The sequence below is a fragment of the Cotesia glomerata genome, linkage group LG4 (genome assembly GCF_020080835.1).
Source record: "Cotesia glomerata isolate CgM1 linkage group LG4, MPM_Cglom_v2.3, whole genome shotgun sequence".
Classification (NCBI taxonomy): domain Eukaryota; kingdom Metazoa; phylum Arthropoda; class Insecta; order Hymenoptera; family Braconidae; genus Cotesia; species Cotesia glomerata.
The window spans coordinates 16,084,688-16,099,653 of NC_058161.1; the positions used below are offsets into that span (position 1 = coordinate 16,084,688).

At 27.6% G+C, this 14,966-nt stretch overlaps 1 protein-coding gene across 19 annotated transcripts in view; it reads left to right on the plus strand.

The window, feature by feature from the left end:
• The window catches only part of LOC123263674 (glutamate-gated chloride channel), a 168,465-nt gene extending 153,853 nt beyond the window's left edge, over positions 1-14,612 (plus strand). For 6 of the 19 annotated variants that reach the window (XM_044726600.1, XM_044726598.1, XM_044726610.1 and 3 more), the window contains 3 exons: positions 4,707-4,757; positions 8,313-8,441; positions 13,596-14,612. In XM_044726600.1, coding sequence (XP_044582535.1) covers positions 4,707-4,757; positions 8,313-8,441; positions 13,596-13,742 — 327 coding nt within the window. In that variant the 3' untranslated portion in view covers positions 13,743-14,612. The remainder of the gene's footprint in view (positions 1-4,706; positions 4,758-8,312; positions 8,442-13,595) is intronic. The other 13 variants (XM_044726607.1, XM_044726611.1, XM_044726612.1 and 10 more) reach the window with 7 other exon arrangements.
• Positions 14,613-14,966: the final 354 nt, after the last annotated feature.

The following is a 14,966-nucleotide window of genomic DNA, read 5'->3' on the forward strand; positions in this document are numbered from 1 at the left end:
CGTATTTAAAACTTTTTTTTTAGAAAGTAGTAGAAATTTTTGTTTTAACGGCATTCTTGAAACAAATTGATAATATTTTGAACCAACATTACCTTCAAGAGAAAGAAATTCGTGATTGAAGTCTGTCTTAGACTAAAATTCTGTTCATACTCGAGTCTTAATTCATTAATAATTTTTTTTATTTTCAGTGTAGAACTAATCGGCACTCCGGACTAGTATACGGCAAGTCGAGGTTTCGAATCCTAGCGTCAGACATGAGCGTGACTGAAAATATTTTTTCCTTTTTTTTTTAAGTAAAGAACCTAATTTCTTCACTTAAACTTTTTTTAAAGTTAAAAAATAGTGAAGTATTAATAAAAAACTTTTATAATAAATAAAAAAATTTTTTTAAAGTAAATTTTACACAAAAAGTTGGAGTAATACCAACACGCGGTACAAAAAAAAAATTTTTTCCGGTATTTGTTATAATAAATGGTAGTTTCAGCAAAAATGAGTTTTAAATTAACAACATTTATTATTTGTATTTGGAAATGAAAGCACTCAGTTCTGACTTCCAGCTGACACTAAAACATGAGTTTAATGCAGGCAATTGTGGAAAGTATAGTGTGTGACCTGGACAAACACGAATTGAGACTGAAAACCAGTGAAATTCACTATAGAAATTGTTTTGTTTTCACCCGTGTCACACAATATGCTGAGACGTAGAGTGGTGAATTGTTGAAGATGAAAATAATGTTTATTGTACACATTCTTTATCGTGTTACTTCATTTTATCAGAAAACGCACAATTTTTTGTTATTCTTGCGTGAAAAATTGCACAAACTACCTTACATATATTATATTTTTTATTAATTTGACTTAAATTAAATGCATCTCAAAGAATTACATCGCATTTACAAACAATAAGTATCTTAGATGTAATTTATATTTAGACGTTACGATTGAGTATTTGACTTAGCCGTTTCCAAATAATATTTCTTTTTATCACTAAACTATAAATTTATTTTATTTATTTTTATGAAAAACACCATCCTAAATGTTTAAACTCCTATTAAAGTCGAGTCCACGAGACGCGAATATTATTTTATTCATTATATTACAATGGTACTTTATTCAAGAAGTAAAAAAAAAAAAAAAAAAATACTGAAATATTCTAGAGAGTTAATGATATTAATTGGCTGCAGACTTTGCATGTCTATTTATTTTTTATTCTCTCTCTCTCTCTCTCTCTTTCTCTATCTCTCTCTCTCTCTCTCTCTGTCTCTCATTCTTTCTTTCTCTTTTTCTATAACGAATGTAAACACTCATTTTTGTGTTACAAAAAAACATCTCATCTAAAATGAATACTCATAAAAAAACTTAAAAAACTATTTTTAAAAAATATAAACTCGTGGTTTGACGCACTTATTTATTTAATTGAGATTTTAGGTATTATCAATGTTTCCTTTTGGTTTGAACTATATATATTTAAACAAAAACATACTTCGAACAGATAAATATTATTATAATCGAGAAGTTGCATGGTTGTATGATAATTTCTTAAAATTTTTTATCACTTTGATCATTTGAAGAATAATTAGCGGTTTTATAAGTTTATAGAAATGTAATCGTATTTTATTTAAAAATTTAAATTACTTAAATTTCCCCTAATCATGTTATTAAAATTAAGTATCAAAAAATATTTAATCTCATTAAAAAAAAGAGACAGTATTTTTTGCACAAGATTTGATCAATTTTAACGATTTATAAATTTTTCGATAATAATAATAGGGCCATAAAAATCATCAACATCATCATGGTGATCACTGTAGCTATCATGCACATTCACCCTATCATCATATTTATAGGTATCATGCACGATCATTACTATTATCATGCAAAATACTCATAATAATTATCATGCACATCCATCAATATTATCAAGTATAAATATCGTTATTATCATGCATAACAATCATTATCATGCATAGTTCCATCAATATCATATGCACTGATCACTATCATGTTCATCATGATTGTGCAGAATCATCAATAATATCATGCATAATCATTAGTATTGTCCTAAATAAAACAATCAGCATCATGTTGATCATCATAGCTATCATGCATAGTCATCACCGCTATCATGCATAGTAATCGTTACCATGATAATTATCATAGGTATCATGTATGGTCATCATTATTGTCAAACCTACTTATAATAATCATAATTCTCATCATGATGAATAATCCTCATTGTTATCATGCACAAAAATAATCATCATCATAGCTATCATACATAGTCATCATGATTATCATACACATTTATCATCATAACCGTTCTAACTATCGTCTTGCTAATTATCACCATTATCATCTTTATCGAGTATAACAATAATCATCATCATAACAATTATGCATAGTTACCATCAATATCATATACATTGATCACAGTCATGCTCATCATGATTATGCAGAATCATCAATAATATCATGCATAATCATTACTGCTATCCTAAATAAGACAATCAGCATCATGTTGATCATCATAGCTATCATGCGTAGTCATGATCGTTATCATGCTTAGCAACTATTACCATGCTAATTACCATAAGTATCATACATGATCATCATTATTGTCAAACCTACTCATAATAATCATAATTCTCATCATGATGAATAATCCTCATTGTTATCATGCACAAAAATAATCATCATCATAGCTATCATACATAGTCATCATGATTATCATACACATTTATCATCATTACCGTTCTAACTATCGTCTTGCTAATTATCACCATTATCATCTTTATCGAGTATAACAATAATCATCATCATAACAATTATGCATAGTCACCATCAATATCATATACATTGATCACAGTCATGCTCATCATGATTGTGCAGAATCATCAATAATATCATGCATAATCATCACTGCTATCATAAATAAGACAATCAGCATCATGTTGATCATCATAGCTATCATGCGTAGTCATCATCGTTATCATGCTTAGCAACTATTACCATGCTAATTACCATAAGTATCATACATGATCATCATTATTGTCAAACCTACTCATAATAATCATAATTCTCATCGTGATAAATAATTATTAATATATATAAATAATAAATAATATATATAAAATAATTATCATCATAGCTATCATACATGGTCATTATCATTATTATACACATTTACCATGTTTACCGTTCTAATCATCATCATGCTAATTATCACCATTATCATCATCAATGATAACAATAATCATGACCATAACTATCATGCATAGATCACTATTATCGCCATCATTATAATATACTATCAATATAGTATGATATCAATATCATATTTTCTCCATTTATAATATAATGATACAGTATAAATAATTTTAAATTTAAATTATTATAGTCGTTGAAGAAATATTACAATAAAATTAAAAGTAATCCATAAAAATTGTTTTATAGTGAATACAATAAGAAACAATACTTTTTTTAAGAATTTTAGCGTTTCTTAATATATATTTGAAAAAATACTGTCCTTTTTTTCTGTTAGTATCTTTTTTTAATTTCTAAAATTTGATTATGGCAATAGTTTTGTCAAATTTGAAGCTGTATTATAAATAACTAATATTTTTATATAAATTATTCTCACAATAATAATATTATTTACACAACTATTTAATATCTTATTCATACCCGACCGTTTTATTTTTTCACTGATCTAGAATTTGGATATTATTAAAATTTTAAACTCCTTTTAAATTTGGCCCACATAAAAACTTCCATTGAATCAACAAAAAAATTTTTCGAATATTTTAATCCAACAGAATAGCATTATATTTAACTTAAATCCTCGTACAAAGTACTTGAAATCTCTGTACAAATAATTGGATTTATAATTCAATTACTGAGGAATTCACCTTATACAATTTAATTACTCGACCTATAAAATAGTGCCCGAATAAGTGAGTTATCTTAATTGAGCAGAGAACAGCATAAATTACCCCATTAAATACCTTTTCTTTTAAATTTATCAGTTTATCACAAAAGTGATGAAAAGTCCGTAAATAATCTATGCCTTGTAACCATCATAACATTATCATTATACATGTACTTAACAATTTTTCTGACAATTGGTTTACTGCCCCTTGGTAATAATTAAATCTGAAAGAAGCACCAAGTACCAAATGAAAAAAAATTTTTTTTTTTAGAAAAAAATAAGTTTTTAATAAAACTAAAAAGAAAATTATTACGTAAGAAATTTTTAATTACTGTATTCAGATAAGCATTAGAAATATGTTCCTGTTCGAATTTTATTTTAATTTTTCTGTATTGTATAAACATTTATAGGTAAATTATTATACTTTTTTTTTCTAGCAAGTAATTTTTTTTGTTTCAAAAATATTGTTAATAAAATCAAATAACTTAATAAAAAATCAATTTAAACCACAATTAAATTTTATCAAATTTTTTTGACATTTTAACAAAAATTTTAAACTTTTAAAAATTTTTTTATTTGTTCGACACAAAAATTTTTCTTGAATTAAAATTTTCCTTATTTAAATAAAAAAAAAAAAAAAATTTGAACTTAAAAATATTAAAAAATTCGGAAAGAGAAAATTTTCGCAAGCTTATCTGAATATTATTATCTTTGATAATTTGGTTGACGGAATGTTGCGGAGAGTAAGTCTCTTTGTTTGGTGTCTGTGATGTTGCAGCGGCTACCAGCGGTGCTCAGCAGGATAGGGATTATATTGGCCAGCCCCTTGGTAAGATCCCCCTTAGCTTTTGGTCCCACTTAACGCTCTTGTAACTCATCAAATAAACATTCAATTAATTAATTAAACCAAAGATTATAATTTATAATCCAAAGCGGTGGTTTACATTTAATGATTTACAAGAAAGTACCTGTGGAACCAAACACGCATTAAAAATCCGGCTTGTTATTCATTCAATTTATATATGCATATTTCATAACATTTTATCTCGATATTTATTTTATTGCACATGAGCATGTCATGCTAATTCATGCTTCTTTGATATTTTTTTATACTAATAATCTACTCGTTTTTTTGTTTTTAAATCAATTACATCTCAGACAAAAAAAGCAATTAAAAAAATATTTTCTTAAGTTAAAAAAAAATTTTTTTTAGCATGCTGTACAATCCTTTTTGACTCCTTTCATAACTTCTGTTTCATGGTTAAATAATTAATTGATTATTAAAAAAAATGTCTGATAGTTAAAAAAAATTAAACGTGTTTTCTTAGAAAATAAAAAATTTTTTTTGTCTCGACAGGACTCGATTACACTTTAGACATTAATAAGCCCAAATAGACAATTTCCGTTCCTAATTTTGTTTGTTGAAAAATTATATTAAACAATTTTATTTATTTATATTGAAAGGCATCATTTGTATATTTTTTTAATTTATTTATATAAATTCTGATCAAATCAAATGCCTATAGAATTTTTAAAAAATAACAGAGAATATTTGGGTAGTCAGAGTTTTACATGCTTCAAATGAGAAGTAAGCTTAAAAATCGCGAATTTTGTTGTTAAATATCTTGATTTTTAAACGATTAAGAATTCTGAAACTTCGAAATTTATCAGTCAAATTTATTTTTAAATTGTACAAAAAAAAAAGCGGCATGATGGCCGAGCGGACTGAGTCATTATCCCGTTAGTTCGTTCGTGCATCATGTCGTGAGGCGAGGGTTCGAGCCCCGACGTTTGTTCGAATAGTTCCAACACCAACCGTCGGAGATCGCTCCGGTAGCCGACTGTACTGGCATGGGTTTTTCTCTGTGGTTTCCCCATCGCCACTATTCCAACAACCGAGAGAAAGGGGTGAGGAATAGGGTAAATACAGTACAGAAAGCACAAGTCGGTCCACAGCCGCATTGAGAATAGAATTATGTGCGAAATGATATGATGATTATAAAAAGCGGAGAACATGTTGATAATAAAAAGTGGAGAACATGTTGATAATAAAAGAGTTGAAAGATTGTGTTGATAATATAGAGCGGAGCATATGTTGATAATAAAGAGTTGAAAAAGACTATATGCGGAGAAGCTGAGACAATTAGCCTTTTCAAAACCAGAAAACGGTATACAAGTAAAACTCATAATAATAATTGTACAAAAAAAAAAATATTGTGTGGTTTTATGAAACCACGATGCAAGTGAAACTTTTTTTGGATTGTTGACATTCAACTAAAAATTTTCGGAAAATTAATCAATTTAAAGTATTAAACAATAGTAACAGAAATTCTTATACAATATTCCTGATTTCATATTATATAACTTCTAATTTTAGTTAAAAAAATTTTATTGACAGTAAATAGTTCGACGACAGTCGAAAGATAGAGGAATGAACTCCAAAGCTTTTACTTGCAAAGCGGTCAATCGAGTATTTAATATACCATTAAATAGTTCATGCTTAATGAGGTTTTTTTTCAAATTTTTACCTTAAAATAAGAGAAAAACGCAATAATTTTTACGAGCATAATACAAATTAAAAAAAAAAAGGCAATTATTTACAAGTGGGTTTTTAAAAGAGTCTTAAGAAAATTTTTAAATAATCTTTAAAAAATCTTAAAAAAATTTTCAGACAATTTTAAGATAAGTTCATAGCGACAGAGCTCCGGAAAATTATTATAAAGCGTCTTAAAAAATTTTTAAAGCATATTTTAAGATGGGCTCACAGCGACAGAGCCCTGGAATATTATAACGAAACGTCTTAAAAAAGTCTTAAAATTGTCAGATAATAATTTTTCAACAATTTCAAATTCAATTTAAAAGAGCGTACTCAAAAATGTTGCGGTTAAAAACTTGAAAAATCGTCTAAAAAATATTAAAAAATTAATTTTCATAACAAATTTGAGAACCAAATTTCAAAAATCTGCTCTCGGAATTTTTACTTTGGCATCTTAAAAGAGTCTTGGTTTGTGTCACGTTTAAAATCTCAAACAAACGACATTTTCAAGACTCTTTAAAGACGATTTTTTTTTTTACACGGTTCGGTTGACACAAAATTTGTGTCGAAATTCTACAAACTTTATGTTATTTTAAAACATACCGTATTTAAAAGCAAATACAAAATATTTTTTACTGTGTTCAATAACTTTCGAACATTTAACATGTCGATTTGTTTTAAAAAAAAACATCTAAATATTAATCGTAATAAATAGTAGAGAACTTAAAAATATACTCACAAGCTATCTAATAAATTCTAAGTCTCTTTCTAAATTAACACCTATATTTCAAACTACAATTCCAAACTGTATTCGATTTAAATACTTTTGCAATAGTAGAAAAATTGTAACAAAATTAATAACTAACAAAAATATATGTTTTATATGCTGTAAATATACTCTTGCATAAATTTTTTAAATTCAAATGTTTAATATTCTTGGATCAATGTTATATTTAATATAAACAAAATTTTTTCTAGGACTTTGAGAAAATATTTCAAGTAATTTTTTTTTGAAATTATGCATTATTTCTTTTAATTTAGCGGTTAATTATAGTCAGCTAAATAATACGTAATTGGATAGTAAGCACAAATGCAAAAATTCTTAGGCATATAATTAAAAACTATTTAAACAACTGATGCCTTTCTTCACTATTCAGCATGAATTGTTACTCTGTTACATAATAAAATTTATTATTCTTAGATATTTTTAGAAATATTTTTTTACCAGCTCGTACTTGTCATTGTTACAAATAGCAGCTTAATTTGTAATCATTTTGTACATAAAAATAGAAGCACTTCAGCTTCCATGTCACAAATCGGTCTAGTAAAACTGTCAATTATTAAAAAAAAAAAAATTACAAGCAATAAAAAAACTAAAATTATATTCTTAACAATAATTTATAATTGAATTTTTTTGCAGTATCATATACATTAATATATAACGCCCAATGCATGAAAAATATTATTCTAATTTCATATAATGAACATAATTTTTTCAATAAAAATTCGCAATGAAAATCTATATTTTCATAAGTTTAAAAATAAAAAAAAGTATTGAAATTTAGTTGAGGTTCATTTATTCGGCTCTTCATAATTAAAACTAATGTAGGCAATTAAATTTAGCCGCATGGATTCAATTTGACAAAAGCATGAACGAGAATTCATCAACAATGAACGTGAATTTTTTTTTAAAGAACAGGAACATTCACTTTTTTACATTTTTTTAATTATTGGTTAATAAGAAAAAAGGGAAAAAGTGAATTACTTAAAATTGGATATTTTAAAAAAATATTTAATAATAAATTAACAAAAAAAGAAACATTTTCTGCTACCCTAACCCTGTCGTAGGGTGAAAAGAAACGAGAGGGTGGCAATACAACGACTGGTAGTAATGGTCCAACTGAAATGAACGTCGCCTGTACAACCTGCAATTCCAATTCCTGTACACATACAACAACCAATGGCTGTGCAGCAGAGGTATGTCCAATTTAAAAATTATAATTATATCTTTTTTTTTTGTTTGGCATGAATGTTTTTTGAGTATGAATTAAATAATTTTAGTTTATTTAAAAGTTTAAAAATAACGCAGTCTTTATTTTTATTGTTTTTTATTCAAGTTAAGGATGCATTGTTATTTGTTATAATATCTTGGACCCGCATTGAGTGTTCAAACTTCAATATATCCATAGATTTTTTTTTTATAATTGTAATTAAGGGGGAACACCACTGTGACGGTCGAAAAAAAGGTGATTGTCGGGAATTTTTTGACAGGGAAAATACAGAAATTTGGGGATCGGATTTTTTTTATTTTACTAAGGGTACATTAAAGATTATTACCCTAAATTTTTATTAAAAAATATTTAATTATTACAAAGTTATTAACAATCTCGTAGAGCACTAGAAAAAATTTTTCCCTCCAAGGTCGTATCGATAACTCAAAAACGGATCATCTGAAAATAAAAAGCCAAATTGCTTTTTAATCAGTAAGGATGTAGTTATCGTTGCACAAAATTTTGATTTTAAAAAATTTTTTAGCCGGGTTAAAAAAAAAAAAAAAAAAAAAACAGTAAAAATAATGAGAAAATTTTCAATCAGTCGCCATTTTTTGAAAATAAAAATTTTCAAAATTCCGTACGTACAACGATACCTACATCCTTATAAACCTTATAAACTAATAGCGATCAGATTGAAAAACTAGATCTATTTTAGATTAAATTAGTTTGAAATTGTTCAATGTTATAGTAACAATATTTTTTTTAATAAAAACCGACATTTTTCTAGACGTCAATGATAATATGATTGTTTATCATGTATTAAGATTCTACCAAAAGAAGAATTTATCATATATTCATTTATTTGGAAAAAATTTATTAATTAATCAAAAGTGAAGAATTATTTCTTAATAGTTAATAAATATTTTTTAACAGTCAATAAATTTTATTCCATAATCCATTTAGAAATTTTTTAAATTTTAAGCAACCCTTAAAAATTTTAAATCAAACTGGTCTTCAGCGAGGGCTCTTAAAACATGATAAACTTAAAAGTTTCAGAATGTACATAATTTTAAACCTAGTGAGTCTGACTGTTACGGGGGATAGTCACTGTGACAGCCAAAAAAAATAAGTGAGTTTCGGAAATTTTTCCGAGCGGGAAAATAAAGAAAAATCAGGATTGTTTTTTGTTTATTTTATCAACCCTAGCACCCTACACTATCTAAATATATAACAAATCTCCAACACAGAGGTTACGTGCATCTCAATATTATACACTGTAAAAAAAGCGGTGTTAAAATGGACTCATTTTAACACCGCTATGTAACACCTGTGTATTAACACCGGTGTAGCGGTACTCTTTTGCGGTGTTAAAAATCCGGTGTTAAACCGGTGTAATATCGGTGTAACCGGTGTAATATCGGTTTAACCGGTGTAATACCGGTGTAACAGTAGAATAAATTTACACCGTATCGGAGTATGAATATTACATGATCCATAAAACACAATTAATATTCAATATTTATCAAAATGAGACAAGTAACATTTATTTAAGAATTTTCAATTTATAAAATTACACAGAAATCGATTTAATGAATGTTATACAACAAATTAAATAGTATTTACAATATTAAATGTTTAGGAACAATATAATAATTATTTTTATCGTAACCATGATGTTTCTCATAATATAATGGATGTTTTAAACATGACAAATCTACAGCTGTGCAAAAATAAAAAAGTTTGGAAAATCCAAAAGTGCACGCCTCATAACTCTCATTCATTTTTTAAGAAAAAAATTAATTTTGTAATTGATTAAAAAAAAATATATAATTAAGTAATTTCTTAATTTCTTTTTTTTAAATATCAGCGCCCTTTTTTCTTGTCATATGCGTACGCAGTCTAAAAAAATCTAGCTTGATCAAGTGGCGCCATAGTTTTCACGTGACAAATAAGAAAAGTTTGTTTGGCTTTTACGGTTGTATCGTAGTGAATTTTAATAAAAATTCAATTAAAAAAAAATATGTATACTAGGCCACTGATATGAAATACGGACCCAGTTCATCTAATTCTTAAATTAATAAAAAATGTCCGGTTTTGAAATATCAATTTGTTTGGCAGTAATCGTTGGTACATCCAAAATGGGGTGACATCCGGACGTCCACATAAAATTTTTTTCAAAACGTTTTTTTTTTCAAAATATCAACATGAAATGATTTTAGAAAGTAAAAGATGGTTTAATTTAAGTGTTTTTATCAGTGTACATCTACTTACATCATTGTATAAGTGTAATATGGTTGTAATAGAGGCATTTAAAGATCACAAAATTGCTTGATCTTGACGAGTCGAGAATAAAGCACAACCTCACGCGCTTCGCGCTATGAGGCGTGCAATTATCTATATGAAAATCATTTAAAAAACGTTCAAAATTGTCGTAAAATTGTTCTAAAAATGTTTTAAATTTGTTGTAAAAACACTCTAAAACTGTCCAAAAAATGCTCCAAAAGTGTCTCAAAAATATCCGAAAAATGTCTCAAATGTATTCAAAATTTGTTCTCAAATAGCTAAAAAAATGTTTTAAGATTATTCAAAAAAGGGTCCACATAAAATTTAAAGACAAAATTTCAACTAAATTGCTTCAAATAAATTGCATTGATTCTAAAATTATCTTAGAAGTATTCCGAAAATCTTAAAAAAAATACTTAAAAGTTATGAAATAATTATTAAAATTCACTATTTTAGAGTTTCCGATTATCTATATGATGTCCTAAAATTGTCCTTTAATAATGGTGTTAAAGTAACACGGATCGAAAATTTACACCGAGAGAATTTTACACCATTATTTCACACTACACGGCCGTGTAAAATGCTCTGGGTCCATTTTTACATCGAAATTTTTGACAGTGTATTTATTTTAATCAAAAACTTTTATCTACTTTATATTTTATTATTTTAAACTTTCTAAATTAAATATCAGCTTTTATTGAATATTTATCTTTAATTATTAAACATAAAAAGTTTAATTATAAAAATTGTGTTACTTAAAATATTATCAACACCGGAAAATTTATAACACCGATTTAACACCGAAAAAAAATATTTACACCGCGACCGGTGTTACTGCTACACCCATTTCGGTGTTGAATTTAACACCGGAATTTTTAACACCGTACACCGCATGGACTCACAACGGTTTTTTTTTTACAGTGTACATTAATAATATTATTAGGTGAATTTTCATCGTATAAAAACGTTTTTTTTTCTTTTTCATTTTTATCGCTAAAGTGTGAAAAATTCCGTGGTCCACTGTAAAATTACGTATAACTTATTTTTCTCTGATAAAAATGCAATTAAAATTTTTTTTTCTATTTTCGTACAAATTGAGTTAGATATTCATAAATTATTTAAATAATTTCAGCGTTTTGTAACACGAGAAACATTCGTAAATTGAAAATTCGAAGGACATAAGAAATTTTTGAAAGCAATGAATTTCATTTAAGTTCGGTCTAATAAAAATAGTGGGGTTACCATCCCAACATTTTTTAAAATCTTCACTAAGTCACTTCTAAACGAGAACTGCATTTTTTCTGTGCACTGTTCTCCTCTAAATAAGTTACTTCTCTAATGCGATAAATGTCGTAACTCTGCCACTAACACAGCCAAAACACCAAGGTTGAAAAATTTTGTGGGGTTTGGAGAACCCCTGTGTATGGTGCTATGGTTAAGTGTACGATTTTTCAAAAACAGGATATCTGAAAAAAAAAATTAGAAAAATGGTTGACCCTGAAGGCCATCCCTGCAACTTCCCGCTAATTCCATACTTAGGCGCTTAAAATTGCACCAATGACGTTTTTGAGCTCTTCGAGCTCAAAAATACAATTTAAGGGTTATTTTGAGCTCTCAGAGCTCAAAGAAATTGCTTTCCTATGCTTTCGAGCTCAAAAGTCTGATAGAGATTTGATAAGACATTATTTTTTGAATTTTTAAACCGCAATAACTTTTGAATGAATAAACCGATTTTCACGCGGTTAGAAGCATTCGACGCAGTTTTCAAGCCTCACAAAGAATCTCAAATTTCAAATTGATCGCGCTAGAAATTTCGGAGTTATTCCGAAAAAACACTTTTTTCGATTTTCTTTCGTTCACGATATCTCTCGAACGAATCAACCGATTTTGACCGGACTGGTGGTGATCGACGTGGTATTTTGAGGTTGAGAGCTGATTAATTTTTGGAATTGAACCATCAAGCCGTTTAAAAGTTATTTCAAAAAAACCACATTTGAAAAAAATTTTTTTTTCAGTTTTTTGAAGATTTCTCAAAATCTATTGATCTGAATCGGTCCAAATAGTTTTCAAAATCTAAGTTTGGTCAAACCCTTTCGAATGGCATCAACCGCGATGAAATCGGTCAAGCCGTTCAAAAGTTATAAGCGGTTCACATACTTTCACACACACACACACACACACACACACACACACACACACACACACACACACACACACACACACACACACACACACACACACACACACACACACACACACACACACACACACACACACACACACACACACACACACACACATACATACATACATACATACAGACACCGTGACAACCTCGCGGGGATAGTCAGGGAAGCTTCCAGTGATCTTTAAACGTCGAGATCTGATGAAAACTCGATTTTTGCAAAACGGGGTGAAAACAATAACTTCCCAATTTTCGAAAATCTTCGATTTTCTTAGCGATAAGTTAAAAATCGAAGTTTATTTAATCTATGTGAATGTAGTTGCCGTTGCACGTAGCCGATTTTTTTTTTATTTTTACAAAATGGTGACCGATTGAAAATTTTTTTGAACGGTCGAAGAACTAAATTCCTTCAATTTTCCGGTCAAAAAAATTCTCAAAAATCACTTATGTTTTTTGGTTGTCACAGTGGCTATCTCCTTTCACAAATCAAATTTTCCCATCCAAGACTAAAGATCCATATTGTTAATTAGCTTAGAACCCATAAAATTAATGTTTTTTCCGTTTTTTGTCTGAATATTAATTTATCAAATCCTAGTTGCATATTGAAAACCTTAAATTTGTTTTGAATGCAATGCATGCGTGAGACGACCCTATAATGACCCTGAGTAGTGTTGCTTTGTTCAGCTCAGGAAAAAGGAGCCGCCGCATCCAATCCGGGTGGCGAAAACGATTGACGTAATAGCAAGAATAACGTTTCCAGTCGCATATTTTATGTTCCTCACATTTTTCTTCATACACTACAAAGGAGCCTCATAAAGGATCAACTCAGCATAATGATAACATTAATACTATCAAAAAGGATAAACTTAAATTTATTTAATGTGTTGTTGTAAAAAGGACTCTTAAAATATTGTTAAATGTAATAAAAAATACGATCAATTTTACGTCGAGTAACAAGATCTTCAAGTAACAAGATAAATTAAGATCTCTGGTATTAAGTATAAATAAAGTATTAAGTTAAAGAGTTGAACATAAAAGTCAAGAAATTTTATGCTTTTAATAGTTAAGAAATAGGTACTCCATTTTCGCGAATTTTTTCTAGTTTACTCGGAGCAATAAATGAAAATTTGCTGTAGCGATATCATCTTCTTTTTTTACTATTAAAAACAATAAAATTTCTTGATTTTTATGACTAAGTAAGCACTTACTTTGAAAAGAATGCTACTGCGAAGAAAGAGAGAGAAAATGATTCAAGTGAATACTTGGTATATTAAAGATTGAAATCAAATGTTATCTATCTATGTTATTAGAAAAAAAAAAAAAAAAAAAAAAAGAAAAAAATTGAATCATTTATTGCTATTATATCAGTTGTAATTTTAATGATAATATTATTAATAAATATTAATAAATCTACAAACATGCTACTGTAATTTTTACGATGAAAGATAACGAATTCCTCAATGTTATTGCTATTTTGAGTTTTATTATTACTATGCATCCTGCATGAAATGACTGTATGTGGCCAAGTACATGTTACATTACATGTCCGTTATTATATAAAATTGTCCATTTTATGTACATCAGAGCGTATCGATATCACATTTTCTGCAGTTTTTTACATTACATGCGCTGTAATAGGAGATTGCACCATTGGTAAATAGAAAAATGAAAAAACTTTTAGGGAAATTCAAACACCGGTTTACTTAAAAGATACTTTTTTCTTTCAATTTATATTTTTAAAATTACTGACTACAAAGTTGACGAAAATTATTTTTTTTTCTTTTGACGATTTATGCGCTACTCTCGCCTAAGTATAAAAATTTGCTATTAATAGCATACGATTAAATAGTGTAATTCATAATAAATACAAAAATTCAATAATAATAAATAAATTTTTGTGAAAATTGATTAAAAAAAATTAAAACGAAATTTCCTTTGAAAATATGCAATTGTTAACACTATAACTGTCAAAAAACACAGTAAATTTATTACGACTTTTATTTTATTCAGTTTCAGTTATTAATTCGTAGAGCTATAGAA